Here is an 18,962-nt window from a genome sequence, read left to right on the forward strand (position 1 = left end):
AACGTTCTCGTTCCAAAATTTCTATTTCGAATCTGGTTTTTTTTTTATGTAGTATAAAGACATACAATTTTGTATTAAAATATTAGGTTATAAGTCTTCAACCATTTTAGATAATTAATGTATTAATTTATTATTTTAAATAAAAGATTCAACACTTGAGGTATAGGATTTTCCTTTCTTTATTAGTCGTCTTGAACAAATTTAGTCAAATACCCTTTCAATCTCTTGAAACATCCTCCACTCAGATGTTTGTCCCAAGAAGAAGGGTTGCATGTACTAAAGGAGATCCATAGCGGATGTTATGGAGTCATGCAGGGACCTGGGATTTGGCCAGCAAAGCTTTGAGAGCCAATTACTTTTGGTCTGTTATGAAACCAGATGATAGACAATTGGTAGGTGGATGATGGTGCCAAAAACACTCTACCCTCATATGGGCATACCGAACCATCCCAAGGAGTTCTTCAATGAGAACCCCTTCACCTTGGTGTATAGAATGGAGGTTATCATCTTGTCGAGCTGGAAATGCCTTCCCATCGGATCTCGCATTTCTTAGAGGAACATAACATTGGATTCCTCACGAAAAACCTTGACCTCATCGAAGAATTGAGGGAGAAAACCTTCCTCTACATACAACGATACAAAAATATGATGATCAACGCTCATAATAGAAGGGCAAAAGCCAGTAACTTTCAAGTAGGTGATTTGGTCCTCTAGAGATTAGACGCCCTAAAACCAATGGGCAACGTGGATCTTAATTGCAAAGGGTTGCACAAGGTCAGAGCGATGCTACGACATGCAGCTTACGAATTGGAAGGTGGAGAAGGTCGTCGCCCCATGACCAGGCCATGCAATGTGCACAATCTTAAGTTCTATTCATAAAACCTGCCTCCTGGATAGACATCTTCCTCCAAGGACCCTTCTCCAAGAGAGGCATCTGTAGGTAGCGATGGTGAAGGAGGCATATGGTTAGACCGTGTAGTTCTAGCAAAAAATATAGTAGATCCATGAGATCGATCCGGTTTCATAGATTGCTCATACTCAAAAATATCTAAGCAATATTGGTAATCGACTTAATGGTCAAGTGAAAAATTATTGGAATAGGTGAACAAAAAGTTAATTGGATTAGTTATTTTTTATTCGACAATCCTTATCAAAATAATATTGAAATGATGAATATGACAAGACTTCATCATACTAGCATTTTTTTATTATGCTGTCCACTTACTTTAACGATAGTTCAATTTCATAGCAAAATGCCCATAGACCGAAAGGTTAAACTCATGGAGTTGAGTTGCGCATAGGTTTGGAAGCTATGGAACCAACTTCTGAAGGTTGGTCTGAAATGCTCCAAATTAAGGACCTTGAGACGGGCTATCCAAAGTCCTATAGAGACTTGCAATAAGTATTGCAACTGTGTTTCATCAGCAGAAAACATTTGTCGTCAATGCAATTTAAATGGGTTAGTTGAAAAAATAGTCAATTGACTGAACTGACTCGTGGGAAACGTCATATGAAAGCTTTAAGGGCTTGGTTAGTATGACTCTTATTCTCAATTTTAATAGTAAGAGATTACTCCTCGAACTTGAGGAATCACAGCAATCGCTTGCAAACAAAGACTATATCTTGGATCTAGCGAGCTGTGACTGTATAGTGAGATATGGTCGTCATAATTCAATGTATTTAGCGAGGATGTTGGATTCCAAGAAAGAATCTGTTCCCTGTTAGAATTATTACAGCGTGATCTCCTGTACACTCTGAGATGGTTTGGACACTTTGAGCTTATGGCCACAGAGATTGATTACGTGGTAAGGGATTTCCTATGACGATCAGTAGAGTAAACGCGTCTCAAGTATGAAGCATAGGTGCCTAGTCAAAGATGAGAACCGACGTCTAATTCCATGCCCTAGACTAAAGTCGAGAGACGATTGATAGTAGGACCGCTCCTGCATAAAACTCGGAGCCTAATGATCACGTATTATTCACCTAGTCTCTAGTATCATGGATTGTTGTTAGATGGCCACCTATGGTTACCAGCTATTTCTGATTATGGAATAGTAAAAAATAATTTATTAAATTGAATTTAATTAATTATGTTGGATAAGCTAGGTCTTATTTAGTGGTTTTTTTGCTAGGTCAAAACACTAACAAATAATCCTATCACAAGAAAACTCCTCTCAAATCAGCCTCTCTACCTCTCTCATATTCTCTCTCTCTCTCTCTCTCTCTCTCTCTCTCTCTCTCTATCTATCTATCTATCTTCTATTTCTTGGTACATTTTAATTAATGAAGGAATGAGAGAGAAAATCAAAATTGTTAATTCATAAAGTGTGTTTGATTTTCTCCTTCCCTTTCTTTGTCTTGCTAGCAGGAGAAAAGAAAGATCCCCGGTGATTGGTGTTGACTCCTTTAGAGCATTTCAGTGTTGAAATCTAGTGGAAAGTGATCGGGTTGAAGAAGAACAATGCACGAAGCTAATTGAAGAAAACGGCGAGGGAAAGATATGATTTAGTTTATCTTGCACCCTCTCGGTTTTCTCTTTATATTATTAGCCTTTTTTATGTTTTTCTATACCGAATGCCTAGGAAAGATCAAGGGTATAGTCCTTGATCGGGTTTATATGCTTTAGATTTCATTAATTTTTTATTTTTTGCGCTTTCGCCACACTTCCTAGACCAATCTGCATCCTGAGTTTGAGTAAATGCGAGTAGCCGAACAAAAATGAAGAAAAGGTATTTTTCATGATTAATTTTTTGTTCACTTCTCTTTATCCTTTGCTACTAATAAACGCGTGTTTATTTTATATGGTTTCCGCATTTTAGTTGCATTGAGTGCCCGAGAATGATGAAAGGGTACACCCTTTTGATCCAATTTTTATTTTGTTTGATTTAATTTATCGTTTTTCACACACTTCCATCGCGTTCTAGGGCCGATCCACTCCCTTTCAGGTACTGGTGCAAGAATTTGAGATGGTGATATGGGACTCATTATATATTATTTGGGAATAATGGTCAAACAACAAAGTGATGGAATTTTCTTTCCTCAAGAGGCATATGCAAGGGAGATTAGAAAAAAATTCAAAACGGTGGAATTCAACCCATAAATACTCCAATAGCATATGGAATAAAACTCTCCAAAGATGATGGGGCAAGAAAGGTCAACTCAATTACATTTCAAAGTCTTGTTGGGAGTCTACGGTATTTGACATGTACTAGACCCGACATAATATTTTTAGTAGGATTAGCAAGTTGGTTTATGGAGAATTCAAGTGAAGAACATATTAGTGATGCGGAGAGAATTCTCTTATATCTAAAAGGTAGTCTTGCTTATAGCATTGTCTACACGTCTTCTAATAATGCTTGCTTAAAGGATATTGTGATAGTGATTATGCCGGTAATATTGATAATAAAAAAACAGTACTAAATTTGTATTTTACTTCATAGAAAATGCAATTACATGGTGCTCAAGGAAACAACCAATTGTGAATCCAGCAACATGTGAGTCGGAGTATGTAGCTACAATTGCAGGAACATGCCATACAATTTGGCTAAAATTATTGCTAGGTAAACTTTATTTTGTGCAAGATGAAAATACTAAAATCATGGTGGACAATAAATCATCTAATCCTCTTGCTAAGAATAAGTTGTTTCATGATAGAAGCAAGCATATGATGCAATGTTTCATTTTATTAGATATTGCATTGCTAACAAACAAATTGAAGTGGAATACATCAAAACTCTCGATCAAGTGTAGATATTTACAAAAGCCCTTAAGGAAGATAAATTCTAAAATTTGATAGAGATGATTGGAGTTGCAAAAATTTCAAGTTTACAAGGGGAGTGTTGAGAATTCCAAAGAGAATTAAACTTGTCTTCTTATTTTCAGCACTCACAGTTTTTTAGCAGACTTATAGATGGATGTTTAGAATATAGTTTTTTAGCAGACTTATAGATGGATGTTTAGAATATAACAATTGTCATTCTGGGTGAATCTTATATGAAGTTAAAGTCCTGTGAATCTAGTTTCAAATGGTCTAATTTTAAAGCCCATTGAAAATATTTGCAGAAAGCTGTGATTATTTTACCAGAAATAGAGAATGATGTTTAGAATTCTATTTTTGTCATTTATTTTATATACGAAATTTTATACTTATTAGCTGATGTTTAAACTTATAAAAGTACTTGTAATCTAATGATATTCAAATAAATAATGAGACATAATTTAGAGTAGAAAATTTCTAAAATATAGCCCTCTTCTCTTCCTTCAAAAGTATAATTAGAGCTTCCAACATGGTATCTCTATCATTTGATTCTAAGTGGTGATGGATGCAGTGGGCTTCATCTAATCAGATTGTGTAAATACAATATCAACAATCAAGTCCCCAGCAACAACTCCAAAAAAATTGATGTGCAAGCTCACGACTTCTTAGTGTAGATAACGAGATTTTGTGACAAAACATTTACACTAACTACTGCAATTGTTGGAATTAAATGCAGAGCCAAATCAGTAATTTCGAGACATTGAGTACAAAGTCTTAAACTTATTTTCACGGTTCAAAGTCTGTGTTCATTTCCTAATTTTTTCAATGCAAAACTTCACCTTTCGATCGTATGTTTTAATATCTAAAACATGTAATTATGGTTTAATGTAATTTATCCACTTATAATATTGTAAATTAGCAGATTATCCCTCTTTATGATTAAAAATAATAACAATTTACCTCCTGAGACAGGAAGATAAATTGCTTCATTTTAAAAGACAAAGAAAAATAAATTATTACATTTTAAAAAATATAAAAAGATAGATTACTATTTTCTTTTCCTGTAAGAAGTTATTTATTCATTTGTAATATTACATAAGATTGCTTACATTTTTTCCATGTAATTATATGATCAACACAACTACAAAGATGGGATGCACTTCGGAATTATATAAAATGCATGTAATATGTCATAATTAAGAACTAGTAATTCAAAACATCATTAAACTAAATCAAAGACTCAAAGTGAATATTTTAAATATATTTAGAGTATCTTATTATTATTTTTGTGAGACATTCTAAAGTACCCCTTTACTGAAATATTTATTAGGGATAATCACACTTTCCTTCTATCTGGTTTGAGAAATTACATTTAGCACCACTAAAGTTTACTTTCTTTTAACAAATCAGTCTTTTCGTTAATTAAAATTCACCGAATTTGTAGATATTAACAACAAAAAGTAGGAAAAAAATTATATTTACCATCGATTGACTTATTATTAATTTATTGCAGATTAAATAAATCTCTTTCTGACGAAATTACTCTCACAAGTCTTCTCTCATTGATGCATGTAACTAAGCATATTTTTACCATTATAAAAATAATTTAATCGAAAAAAATTATTTTACCTACAATAAATCACTAATAAATCAATTGAATGTAAGTATCAATTTCATTAAATTTTTTAATTAATATCAACAATTTTTGTGAATTTTCACTAATAGAAAAACTTATTTATTATATGGAAGCAAATATTAAGAGTGTTAGATATAATTTTTCAAATTACAATAAGTCTAGAAATAATTATACCAAATATCAAGAAAAAAGAGTGTTATTATTATCCCTGTTTATTATTTGCCGCACCTGCGCTCTCTGTCTCTCTCCTGGCCTCGATTTATGTGACTCTGGAACAATACACAAGCTATAATCTACCAACTCAACAATACCAATTCTTGCATCAGCTGCAGCAAAGAAAAAGAACTTGATGGAAACAAAATATTGTATCCCCAGAATATTACAGTTTAGAGCGGTTGTCCCACAGCTCATAATCATCCACGAAAACATTTCTTTCCAACAAAATTCATTGATTTTCACACTCACTATCAAACTAATAAGAGGAATAAATTGTGTCAGAAATTAACAGAAATCTGGCTCTCATCTAATGCTAGCTCTCTCTCAGACCTACTTAAGAATTCCGACACTTTACAACAGAATCTGAAAAACTAATTTCACACTTTGAAGAGCGGCACGCAGAGGCCTTCACAAATAACATTAACCTGAAATTTCTATTTGTATTTTGTCATTCGACAAATAACCTTTTCCTTGAAGAATACAAGACGCAGAAAGAGAAGATGCCTCAACCCAGAGCAAGATGAGGTCATGTGGTTAGATCATGATTACTTGTGTTGGCAATTTGTTCTCTTTGCACAGACCTCTAATGACACCCGTAAGCCATCTCAGCACCTAATTTCATAAGAACCAGCTTTTGTAATATAACGAACCCATTCAACTGTGTTGTACCCACTCTTTTCCCACACCTGCAGAAAGTCGGGTTGCAGGTAAAGAAATCCATTTCTCAAATATAAGGATTACTATATGGACAACTTAGAGTACCTTGAGGAAACGAACACGCAATCCAGATGCTGTAAACATAGGAACCTGCCACACAAATAAACTTTTTTCTGAGACGGCGAAAATTCAAGTGGAAAGCAACTACAATAACAAAATGTTTTACATTGCGTTTGTATTATGGATATAAAGGTAGGGATTTCAAATTCCTAATAATAGATCTTTCGAATTTTTTGGATAAATATCATATTATAAAGAATTTCAAACTTTCAACTCTCATTTGAACTAAGCTTTTGTGGAATACCAGGATCAAATTCTTTCAATATAAAGTCATTTGAAATCTTTTAGTTAAATCCTCCACCCAAATTAAGCTTTTAGATCATACTGAATCCTCCAAAATCCTGCAATGTAAAACAGGGCTTCCGTTTATGTTCATAGGAAGTTTAGCCTTTTTCCTCTCTACTTATATAATTTGGATAAATATTATTTGTTAATGCATTATTCAGTGCTTATTAGGGTCATAAAAGCAACATGTAGTGTCTTAAATTATTAGGTTAATGCCACTTCGAATCTGAAAATTTTACCCTTAATTAATACAAGCTCATAAGGAATTTGGTACAAGTAGAGGATAAATATAAGGATATGAAAGTAAAGTGGGACAAAGAAAGCCGGTCAGCTGGCAGAGGAGGAGGAAACAAAACATTGCATTACAGAGCAAAAAGGATACTACTAAAATGTGAAAACCAAATAATGTGGCACTGTGTGATCTAATGCTATGTATATGACATGGATCACCTGTATTTCCCATCTGTTGGTAATGACAGGCTAAACCTTGTAAGAGAAACTTCCCACACAAAATTAATCTTGTTAATGGATTGACTGTTTCCGTTCCAGCAAATGTCATGTAATGAAGTTACTCCTTGCCAGGATTACAGTCCTGAATGAATCAGTACTAAAATAGCCTTGACGTCCAGATAAATTCTGTCTTTTTCTGTTCATAGTTTTTCTTTCTCTTTTCTTATTTTACTTTAATACGATGCCAGGCATTTTTTTAGTTAAAATCGTACTATAAGTTTCTGCATTCTTATTGTGTTCTAAAGCAATAGTTTTTCTGAAGGCAATAAAACTAATCAATGATCTATTTGCTGATGGTTTTTGGAAAATCCATGAGAGAATGTCCACAGACAGTCCCCATTCCCAGCTGCTCACAGATAACAATCTACCTCCTAACCCCAAAATTTTCACCTCCAGATTTGTCCAAGTTCTATACTTTCATACCACATTCAGTAAAAAGAAGCTCAGCTGGTCCTTGCCAAGATCTCAAATTTAAAAGAATTGACAACTGAAGAAGACATCTACAAACATATTATGGAAGTGAGGCACCTGAAATTCCATCTGAATTGGAGGCCGAGTCCAAGACTTCTTTTCAGTCATTGTGGAGATTAATTCTACCTCTGCGCTCAATGTTGACTCAGTTTGTCCAGGAAATTTTCTTATCCTGCAAAGGACACAGCACGCCAATAGCTCAAGTTAAATCCTAAAGTAAGAGGAAGCAAGTAGTATTTCCAATGTAACATAACCAATTATTTCTAGCATTTTCAGTATGTTACTCCATGTTATGTAATTTACTTTATAAATGTCCTCAACATGTGAGTGTTCACTCGTTTTACTTTCTATTTAACTTATTCTTGCGAATGTTAAGACACTTTATTGTTCTACTTAACGTTTTGAACATATTTTTGGGAATGTTGAATTTGAACATAACTGTTTGAGAGTAAGAATGTAATATTTCTAACATTAGATGTAAGTTGAAATCTTATTTAACTTGATAAAAACACAGAATAACGTAACAACATAGGTAGAAGCCACAGCAAGAAATTGATATGGTCGGGTGCAGCACTCTTTCAGCTAATGAAATCAGGAACTTAGAAATAATTTCTTAAGTGATACAACATAGAGCGCACTCTCTGCGTGTGGAAAGGAACTTCTTTAACATATTGTGGGATGACAAATATGAATATGAATGTTCATGAGCACATTGTTATAAGTCCAAGTGTGAAACATGACTACAACTTGTGTTGATAACTGTCCTTGCGCCATAGTTGTAAAGCACTATGTGATTTGATTCTGTTAAGAAGTTGTCCAGTTTCATTCACAAAATTACCTGAAACGTAACAGCTGTTCCAGATAATGTTTTCCTTCCTTTTTTTTTCATAACAAGCATAATGTACATCTTGTCTTGATTACTAAGAAATCATCTTGCCTCTACCCCCAAGGAAACCTTACTTAATGGTAAGAAGACTTCTGCCAAGTGTCTTAGGAAAGGAACCATCAATTTCTCTATCTATTCATTTGGATCACCTGCTTTCAAAGGATCTATTTGTTTGTCATCTTCTCTTCTCTGCACCTAATCATAAACTTCCTCTCTGAACCTAATGCCCCTTTTGGTCAGTTTCAATTTTTGAAATGGTAATGAAAGTGAAAACATTTTTTTTATCCGTATTGCTATCTTCATCCTCTCAATCATTACTTTTTTTATATATTAACAAACATATAAAAGAATTTCAATCATTAATTTTATAAACTAATAATATAATTTTTTTTATAATGTCACATCACATCAGTAACAATTCTAATCAATAAAACATAAAACAATTAATTTTATTTAAATAAAAAATCACATTCTCAATCAATAAAACATAACAATCATTAATCTTATTTAAATAAAAAATGTATGTGATTCGACAACACTAACTATAAAAACTAAAACAATCATTTTCATCAAATGAAAAAATATATTGGTTTGATAGCACCAAGGTACAAACTAAACAAATTGGGTGAGAGAAGAAAAGGTGCTCCACCCAAGTACTAGGATAAGACAATGTCATGAAAAGAACAACTTACTTCCAGACCAAAGAGTCAATAGAAGGATTGTACTTAGCTCGGCCGGATGTCACCTGAAAATTCGTTTTTGCTGTTTGTTTTGGTACTGGAATCTTAACAACCACTCCAAGTGCAAACATTTTTGCCCCAAAAACACTCTTCACCTAAAATTAACAAGCGCGCAAGGATGTGACTAGTTACCAACAAAAATAAGCAAAATGAAATAAGATGACTAACCTTTACATTCACTTCCATACGTGTCCGACCCAATTCCTTGATAGTAGGTAAAACCCGAAAAGGAAGATTGACCCCCTCCGTGATACGATACCTATGGCAAAGGCATTTGTAATCATAACAGAAGCACTTAAATGGAAGCTCAGGCACTTCTAATAGATGGCTACACATGGAACAAAATAATTGGACCACCATGAAAGCTACAATGTCATCATAGTGTTACTACTATTTAACACTTGAAGCAGAACCTATAAATTTAAGAGGCATAACAAGAGATTATAAGATCAATTAGGAGCAACCTCAGATCCATTACAGCTTCTAAGGATGATGCATAAAAAGTTTCAGCTGTTTCAATCGCATAACTGCAGCCTATGACTAAAAGTTCTATAGTGCTTGGAGGTCCCAAGTCAAATTGCAGAAATATTGAAGCTGTACGAAATAGAATTACCTTCTTTCACTAGTTTTTCGGTTTCTATTTATGTGGTTCAGGACCACATCCCCATCCCTTTTACTGATGTTCAGGTTATTAAACTGGGAAGAGTCTATGCTTAAGGGCCAGCTAGGCACAGGTGGTTTATTAATGAAACTTATCACAAAAATGATACTGAAATAATTCTTATGGTATGCAGACACAAAAATAGAAAATTAATGACATTGAGATTTAGCCAAAAGTGATAGATTCATGGGGAAATAGAAACAGTTTAGCAGCAATTTATAGCCAATAAGGATAACATTGGTAAGCAAAGATCCAGAAAAGAGTTCAACAGGCCACACCATTACATATGATAATATATTTCCAGCTAGACGAGGTCAGTGGTTGAGAAATTATGTCATTATCAACATCCAATTACCAAATGGACCAATTTGCTACACAAGATTACTTGAGGCGGCAAGCTAGTCCAGTATTCTTCTATGACAATTCATATATATCATATGCTCACTTCGTGGTGTTACTCAGTACTGCTTCCCCAAAAGCACCAACTTTAATAATAAGAAAAGGTGGCCAGTCTATTGGGGGAAACCTCTTTGCTCCAAGCTAGGACAAATTACAGAATAAATTGAAAATGGAAATCCTTCAAGATTGATAAGAAAATCAAAGGGGATTCCCACCATCACCAATTTGAATTTATCATTATGAAAAAATAGTGGAAAATAACTAAGGAAACCATGACAAATTCAGTGGTCAGTAAAGCCTTGAGTAGACACAAGCAATAAGTGTATTAAGAAATGTGTTAACACTTGCATGGAAGGAAGGTAAGGCTCATCTAAAATACCCTTAGGAATGTAAGAAACTTGAAAAATCTCCGAATTTATTATAAATGTTTCCTAATTAGGTATAATTTTGAACTGTAGAAGTAGATTTAAACCGGATGTACTCCAGTTTATGTAATCAATTTTCTATTGCACATGTTCTTCTGTAAACCGTACTTCATAAATCCATTTAGAAAGATGTTCACGTGTAAATTATCATCCACGAAATGTTGTCAAAAGAAAAATAAGGAAACTAGCTCTGTAGGAACATTTGCTTACTTCATTAATTCAAATTCACCATCTGGAGGAACAAAACTAACAGTCTTTTCTGAATTGAACCTTGTCAGGTTTACACATTGATGGAAAGTAACATCATCAAGCTCAATGGTTTTTCCACTGCAAGGCAACAAAACTAAACAATGTTATCGACAAGAATAGGGAAACAATAATGAAATGATTCATAATAAGAAGAACAATCAAGCAAAAAGCAAATATGAAAATTACAGAATAAGAGATGTACACTGCAGCTAGAAAATTGCTAAACTAGAAGGAAGCAGACATAATATTGTAGCCAAACACTACTACTCCCTCCTGACTCCATTGCTGCTATATGCTTTTCTGGACGTCCTAAAATAAGACCCTGGCTCTTAAATGAACATATTTTTTCCAAAACTTCCACTCAATATGTTAATGTGACAGCATATGCTCAACTACTAGTTATGAGGACAAGAGTGAAAAAAGTTAAACATTATGAATATAAAGTGAAGAGTCACAACAAACTGAAGTATATTACAAAAGTATAAAGTCTTCATTTAACTGCTGCGAAAGCAAAAGTATTAAAGTTAATACTAAGTAACAAGCAAGGCAACAAATGTCCAGATTGGTGAAAAAGCAATAAGTACAGAAGAATATGTTCCGTCGCCATCCCACTAATATGGATCAAAGTCATGAAGCTAAACAATTGATACAAATATAAATGTCATGATATATAACATGTTCACAAGTCCTGGATTCACATTGACAACAGGAAAAAATAGTCATAAAAGGGTTACCAGGGCAGCCACGCATGCAACCTTAATATATAAATTATATGTCAAACCAGAGAGGGGAAAAAGTACCTAGATGCAAAAAGGTACTCCAAGAAAACACTTAAATTGTTATTGCATGTGTTGCACTTGCATGAATGATTTACAAAATTTTAGCAAGACAGATTTAAAAAGAAAAAACTCGAATGAAAGAACTAGACTTGATAATGTGCAATGTCTGTAAGGCAAAACCATCTAAATACTGATAGTGCATATAACAGTGGACTCAATGGGAAATTGCTTTAATGTGGTATTTATTTCATATTCATTACTGCCTTGATAAACCAAAGAAACTTACAGTTTATTGCCTATGAGTCAGAAACTGGCAGTATTCATGAATGATGGCACTTAACTGTCCTCCAAGAGCATAATTGGAACAAGGAAAAGCTACAAAAACTATACTAGTTGATTCTTCTTTAAATGGGAAGTAAAAAATTTACACCTCCATGCTGTTACTAAAATATTATTTCTTGAAGTCAATTCTATTCAGCCAGCTTTTCAGCTTGTGTTGATAGATAGCAAAAGAATGCACAGATACCTCTTAGTAGGACGGGACTTAAGTTGTGACTCTTTTTCAAGGCCAATTTTATCATTTAAGCCCAACTTCAGATCAGGCATTCCAGAAAGGAAGCACTTCATAAGAATCTTCCCTGTGACATCGCAGCGCAGAACGCTACCTACAAAAGCCATATGCTAAATGGATAAACAGCAGCATGCTTCATATGATCATAAACAATAAGCTGCTGACTTCAAATGGTAAAGAAGTAACAAATAAAAATGAATCAACCGCAGAGTTTCACCATGAATGAGTTGGTGTACCTTTTGAAGACATCAGAAGATTAACACTTTCCACAATATCAAGGAACACCTGTAAAAGAAATGTAAGCTGATGCAGCACAATCACAAGAAAAACATCAGATAATAGTGCAGTTACTTAGAGAGAACACCTCATTTTTCTTATAAACAAGCCCCTCTCTGCGCCAGCCAACAGCACCAGTAACTTGTAAAGTTGCATTTGGAACAGGTTTGTCTGCAGGCTGTTTGGTTATTCATACACGGAAGAGGTCAGGTTAATAATCCACCCATATTGTTGTTAATTATGACATATACCTCTTAGTTACTACAGTTTTCCTATTTATCGCTCAGCTATAAGCAAGTTTGAGCAAAATCTAACCTTAGATGAAAATGGGGATCGCACACCTTCCTGAGTTATGTAGAGCTTTAAGATTTCAGGAGACAGGTTTTGAGGGTAACCAAAATCCATAATTTCTGCAATGAGAAATGCAGAAAATCAAACTTTCTTCCAGCTTTTCAGTCAATTTGGCTGCATGCAGATACTTTACTATTCTTTTCCTCTATGTTGTTCAAAAACAAAGGCGCAAGTGCTTGCAAACACTTGTCCCGCAACTACTAGAAGCAAATAGTCTTACTCATAGATACAGTAGCACTTATCTATACGCAAACATGGGACATTCGATCAGGTTGTGCACCCACTTTGAACGAATCTTTGTAAACAATTTTCTGCCAAATAACATAATACACATGGGATGATTGATATAACTCCCATTAAGATGCATAGTCAAGGGCTTCATCTTGTAGATTATTAGCTTGGAGAACAAAGGTAAGCTAGGTTGAAGAGCTTCCCAGAAACACGAAAATTGAGTATACTCCTTACACTAAACATCTCAACATATTCTATGGCTAGATGTACAGCATTAAAAGATAGGTATTCTATTTTTGGTTTCTTTCCAAAAGAGGAGCAGGTGCAGACAGGCATATCTTTTATACTCTTGATGGGGGCATGTACGCCAGCTTCTTCAGTGGAAGTGAAATTTTGACAGCATTTACTGATTAAATATTAAATAGAGTATATTTTATGAATATAGAAGTCAAACAAAGAAGAAATTCTATTGACAAGAAAATATCTACTAAATATTCTCTAGTTGGCATACCATCCAACAGTTCATATATCAAAACAAAGTTATTTCGGATAGCATCTTCATCAAAAGCCCCTCCAAAGTAAGATTTAAATAATGCAACTGCCTGCAATAAATCAGATAAAAAGCATTAAAGGACCCAAAGGAAACATCTAAAAATGAATTTGACTTGTATATGAAGAAAGAGAAGGCACAGATAGCCTTTGCATAAAATGTGAGCAAAACAACATCTAACAAATTTTATTCCAGAATGGGAGAGGAGGAAGAAATTAATTAAACCAAATCTTGAAGAAATAGAAACTAGAAACATGAGAGATAAAGCTAGTTAAACTACCAGATGTTCCTTATGTTACCTACTCAGCATGTATTCACTTAATCTCCAACCAAAAACAAGTTTCACAAAAGAGGAGTTCCCATAAAGACCCGAAACCTAGTCTAGTTAATAAAGGAAATCGTGAAATTCAGAATCAGCTTAAACATTAAGCTTACCTCCACAACAAACTTGAATGCACAAGCAACATTGGCATTGCTGCTAACCACAATCACAATGTACACATTACTAATCCTCATATAAAAGAAAGAGCAGCCCCCAATTTGTCGCACAGGACACGTGCCAAGTTCCTTTGTTTGCATTATATGTGTCCGGAAAGCATCCACCATGTTGCCTCTGATTAGTTTCAACATAAAAATGAATAAGATTGTAAAATTTGATGATACAATGATTTTTACACAGCAATTTCAATTAACTGAGGTGTAAATGAACTTAAAAACGATAACCAAAGCGGAGGAAGAACCACATCAAAATTTAATATCATGAAACATAGGCAATTAAGACATTCCATGGTTCATGCACTTGATCTAGTCGCTGGAGTGTCACGACTTTTGTCACAGATCTTTAAATGGTCCAACCTCTTGAGTTAGGCTTACACTCTTAAGCATTTTCAACATCTGAGTCTCAAACATTTTTCTATAAGGGGTTCAGCTCTATAACTATTTCTGATCATTTTATTTGATAGAATTAATCAATATGAGACTCGTATTTTCTACCTTTGAAGGCACTTCGTTTTATCTTCTCCTCTAGTCAGAACAATGCTCCAAGTAGCTTTCCCTTTCAAATCAGCTGCCAATCACAGATCACTTAAAGTCTCACAAGCTGGATGTGGGAAAGTGGAGTCAAGTACCTTGGATTATGATTTAGGGTCTCGGTACAGGAGTTCAAGCACAAGAATATCAAATCAATCCCTGAGACGGATGAAGTGGCAAAACAGAAAGAAAAACCTTCTTTGTTGATCAGTTTAAACTAGTGGAGGACTATACTGAAAGTAATCCTGGCATAGAGAATCAGATTTACGAAGATACTGAGATAGTTAAAGAGAGTACAACTTATAAAGGACCAAAAAGACTTATGACACATGGATGTCTAAAAGAAAACATCCTTACTGAAATTAGAACGAAAAAGAAAGGGAACAGTTTGCTGGAGGTTTAAGGATGGAGAAAACAAGAGCAACTAAACAAAAGCCTTTCTGTTTGTAAGGACATTAGTTACACGTACATGGTTCAAAGTGGGTGATGGTGCATAATCATCACAAAGTGGGTAATACTCGTAAACAGGAGAGTATGTTCCATTTTCTTGTAATTGATCTTGTTAAGGGGCTACACTTTATTACATTCAGGAGAACATAGAATAATAGGGACTACTCATGTTCAGTTTGATACAATTTCTGGATATCATGCGGAGAGATCAAGAAGGCCCTTATGGTAAAATGAAGTGAAGATTTGAGTTTGTACATTGTAGATAAGGCTCCAAAACCTGAAGGCCACCATTAATCATGAAGCGAAATGTGGTAAACTTGTGAGTGAAAATCATGATTCTCCATTGGGTGGTCAACTAAGAGGGTGTAAAAAGCATCTTATAACATGTTTTAGACTGAGAGTTTATAAGCTATACAAAGCTGTTTGGCAATGTTTTTTTAAAAGAGCTTATAATATCCTCAAATAAGATGTTTAAGAGCTTATAAACTCTTAAAAGGAAATAAGCTCAACCCAACATTTTAGCAAGATCTTCTAAGCTTTTTGATTTCAACATAAATTCCCTCAATATTTTATTAGTATTTCACTTTTACCCTTCACATAATTGACATATTGTTTTGCACAGCAGAAGAATTCTCTCCACACTCTCTAACCCTATCAGTCAAAACAAGTCTCTTTCACTTTCTCACTGCCAATATCTGCCAAGTTTCGATGCCTAAAGTCTTCAATGGAATGGAAAGCAGCTTTTACGGAAATTCCCGACAGGGAAAATTAGACATGATAAGGCAAACATGTGAGCTGAAGACTTTAGCCATTGCCGACCACATAATTTGTACTTCTCCCTGAAATGTTGTCATGTTGAGCTTTGCTCTCCAGCAACCATATGCTTGAAAACCGTTGGATTTTCCAGCTATATTCAACTGCAAGGACTCGAATTCCAGAACTAGCAATTATCAGCCAGTTGCCAATGGTGGTTCTTAGCCTGACATGGCAATACTCTGATTGCAGACCAGTCCTTGATTTTATTGGTAAGGAAATAAACCACTTCTTTTTTGCTTAGTGAAATACTTGTGATGATTTTATTCTACACAAAACATGTGGAATGTGTACTATTGATTATTTTAAAGAATTCTTATTACTTTTTCATGCAATGGAATAAGATAAAATATTCCATCCATTTGATAATAATTTATGACGGTCAAACAAGAGAAACAGAAGAATTGTAGATTCAAAGACATTATCGCATACTATTAAAATGAACATTGCAATTAATACAAATAAAATTTATATATCAAATGAAGGTATCTTTATAACAATAATCAACTAGAGTGCAATGTACAAATGTAAACTTTAATTCAAAGTTTGGATAATAACTTTTTGACATTTTTTACTTTTTTAACTTTTGTAAAAAAATTGTAAGGTAATGTTTTTCTTTTTGGAGCTATATTAGTATGTGTATATATTTATAAGAATATTTCAAAATAATTTTAAATAGATTTGATGTGTCAAAGAGTATCTACTTACATAATTCTAATAGTTTGATGGCCTTTTGGTGACTATTACAATATAAGGAGCTTTTTATGCCAAACATCCTAACGTTTATAAGCTATAACATCTTAATTATCCAAACACTTCTAAAACTTATTTTTAAAATAAGATTGGACATCTTTAAACTCTTAAACAACTTCTAAAACATAGGAGCTTATAAGATATTTTAGATAAACTTTAGCCAAATACCCTCTAAGCCAGTAAATTGTTCTTTTTCTGGATGAGTTGCAAGTGATGAAAAGGATTTACTTCAGTGGCAAATATATTTATGTTTGAGTCCAGCTTAAGTTTCCACCTTCACCATGCCTAACACTAAGATGTAACTTTAGAACTCAGGTATTCAGTCTTTTGAAAACTAGGAATAAGCTGTTTTTGTTTCAGTGAGGTTGCAAACTATCGTGGCCATATCCTATAGTTGGCATAACTTAAGGTGGAAACTAAATCAACAACCCAACAGTTACCACCAATGAGATGGTGGATATGAAAATAAGGTTGAGACCTTTTTTCTTTAACAATATTATATGCACACCTTCCTTGATCACCACCAATGAGTAGGGCCCTAAGTTCTAGATTCCTAAAGACATGTCCTGTGTAATATAGTAACATGGCCTTGCACTCTCACTATCGATCTTGAGGACTACTTATGTTACAGTTTGAGTTGCTATCGACATACTCAAACCTATATGTAAAAACATCACATATTTGTGGCGTATGTACTTCAAGGAGCCTGTAATTTATATTTTTTTTCTGAAATAAGTCACTTCATAGACTTTATCTGGTAACAAAAATGTCAAATAACAAAAAGTTGTTTGGTTTATGTTCCCCGGCATCCGGTTCAAGGGTTGGTGGCAGACTTGCAGGTCTCTATGGTGTTTTCAGAAGATGGCTGGTTATTTCTGTAAGCATTATGTAAAATATGATTGGTAGAAGGCAAATGAAAATAGTTTCCAGAAAGAACCACCAAACTGTATTACTACTTGTGTCTTATAATGGAATTACTTATGAGACAACAAAGATCTGCTCCTGGCAGCACATATGCAAATCCAACATATATCTTTCACAATTTTCCTCTGGATTTAGTCAGAATCAACCTCGAGAAAGGATAGAATTTGAGTTCAATTAAAAGGTCAAATGTATGAAGTACCCAAAAGTGATTTCAGTTCGATCAAGAGGAGGTATGTAAACTTATTTATTTCTCAAAGACCCACAAAGCAAATATTCTACGCACTAAGGCTCAGACGACAAAACTATCACTTAACCCACTTTTCCATCGAAATGGCTTGCTCATCTTACAAAACCAAAACCATCACATTTTTCTTTCTTAGAACCTCGACAGCTGAAGGAAGGCACATAAAACCCCATATACTTTCTACCAAGCGATTTTGCTTTCAAGAAATTACATATTGCCAAAATTCAGTTGTTTTTTCCCCCAAAATTTTAGTAATAGAAAAAAAACAAACTTCTTGCTTGTTTGCTTCTAAACATATCCTATCTCTGCACTCTGTCATCTCCGAAACATGCGCAACATAAGGAAACCAAAAAGTTCAACCAAATCAGTTCACAAACTTCACCTCGGTATCCCAACTACCAATCATTCAACCACGAAATAAAATTAACTGCATCAAAACTAACTTCACACATAAAAACACATGGACAAAGAGAAGACATGAAGACCGACCCGACGTCGTCACGGTAGAGGCGATTGATGAGGACATCGCCGCGAAGGTTGAGGAAGTAAATAGCGGAAGCTGCCACGGGCATCGCTGCCGACGAGATCTAAAATGAGCCTTCAAATCCACTAAGATAAAAAATAAACCTGCTTCTCCGCTCGGGATTTCCAATTGATCGGTCAGCAAATGATCGAACCAATTGCTACCGGAGGGATTTCATGTGAAGGCTTCGCTTCTAACGATTGTTAACTGAGGATGAGTTAAGACTCGGACCTAAAAGCGGGGATATAAGACGAAAAATCAAATTAGAAAATGACTGTTTTACTTCTTTATTATTAATTCTTCCCTAACATAAAAATGTTTATTTGTAAGGTGCTGTTTTTGAGCTGATTATAAATGAATTTTATTAAAGAAGCAATTGGCGTTTGACAATTATAGTTGGAAATAGTTGAAATTGGATAAACAGACAAGAAGTGGTCGGAAATTCTTTTTGTATTT

The 18,962-nt window shown here is 34.3% G+C and overlaps 1 protein-coding gene across 2 annotated transcripts; it reads right to left on the bottom strand.

The window, feature by feature from the left end:
* Positions 1-5,720: 5,720 nt before the first annotated feature.
* On the bottom strand, positions 5,721-18,760 carry LOC105165161 (AP-2 complex subunit mu). 2 transcript variants are annotated; one of them, XM_011084066.3, is made up of 13 exons: positions 18,473-18,760; positions 14,206-14,383; positions 13,732-13,822; positions 12,954-13,048; positions 12,727-12,816; positions 12,599-12,647; positions 12,318-12,456; positions 10,974-11,090; positions 9,447-9,537; positions 9,231-9,373; positions 7,710-7,824; positions 6,372-6,416; positions 5,721-6,295 (listed from the first exon to the last, which is right to left on the bottom strand). In XM_011084066.3, exons 1-13 carry the CDS (start codon positions 18,553-18,555, stop codon positions 6,215-6,217), a joined length of 1,317 nt encoding a protein of 438 aa, XP_011082368.1. In that variant the 5' UTR covers positions 18,556-18,760; the 3' UTR covers positions 5,721-6,214. The 2 variants fall into 2 exon arrangements, with proteins under 2 accessions (XP_011082368.1, XP_088737729.1); XM_088881603.1 differs by lacking the exon at positions 18,473-18,760 and adding an exon at positions 14,764-14,836.
* Between the last annotated feature and the right edge of the window lie 202 nt (positions 18,761-18,962).

Source organism: Sesamum indicum, linkage group LG6 (genome assembly GCF_026168435.1).
Source record: "Sesamum indicum cultivar Baizhima isolate 11 linkage group LG6, ASM2616843v1, whole genome shotgun sequence".
NCBI classification, from domain to species: domain Eukaryota; kingdom Viridiplantae; phylum Streptophyta; class Magnoliopsida; order Lamiales; family Pedaliaceae; genus Sesamum; species Sesamum indicum.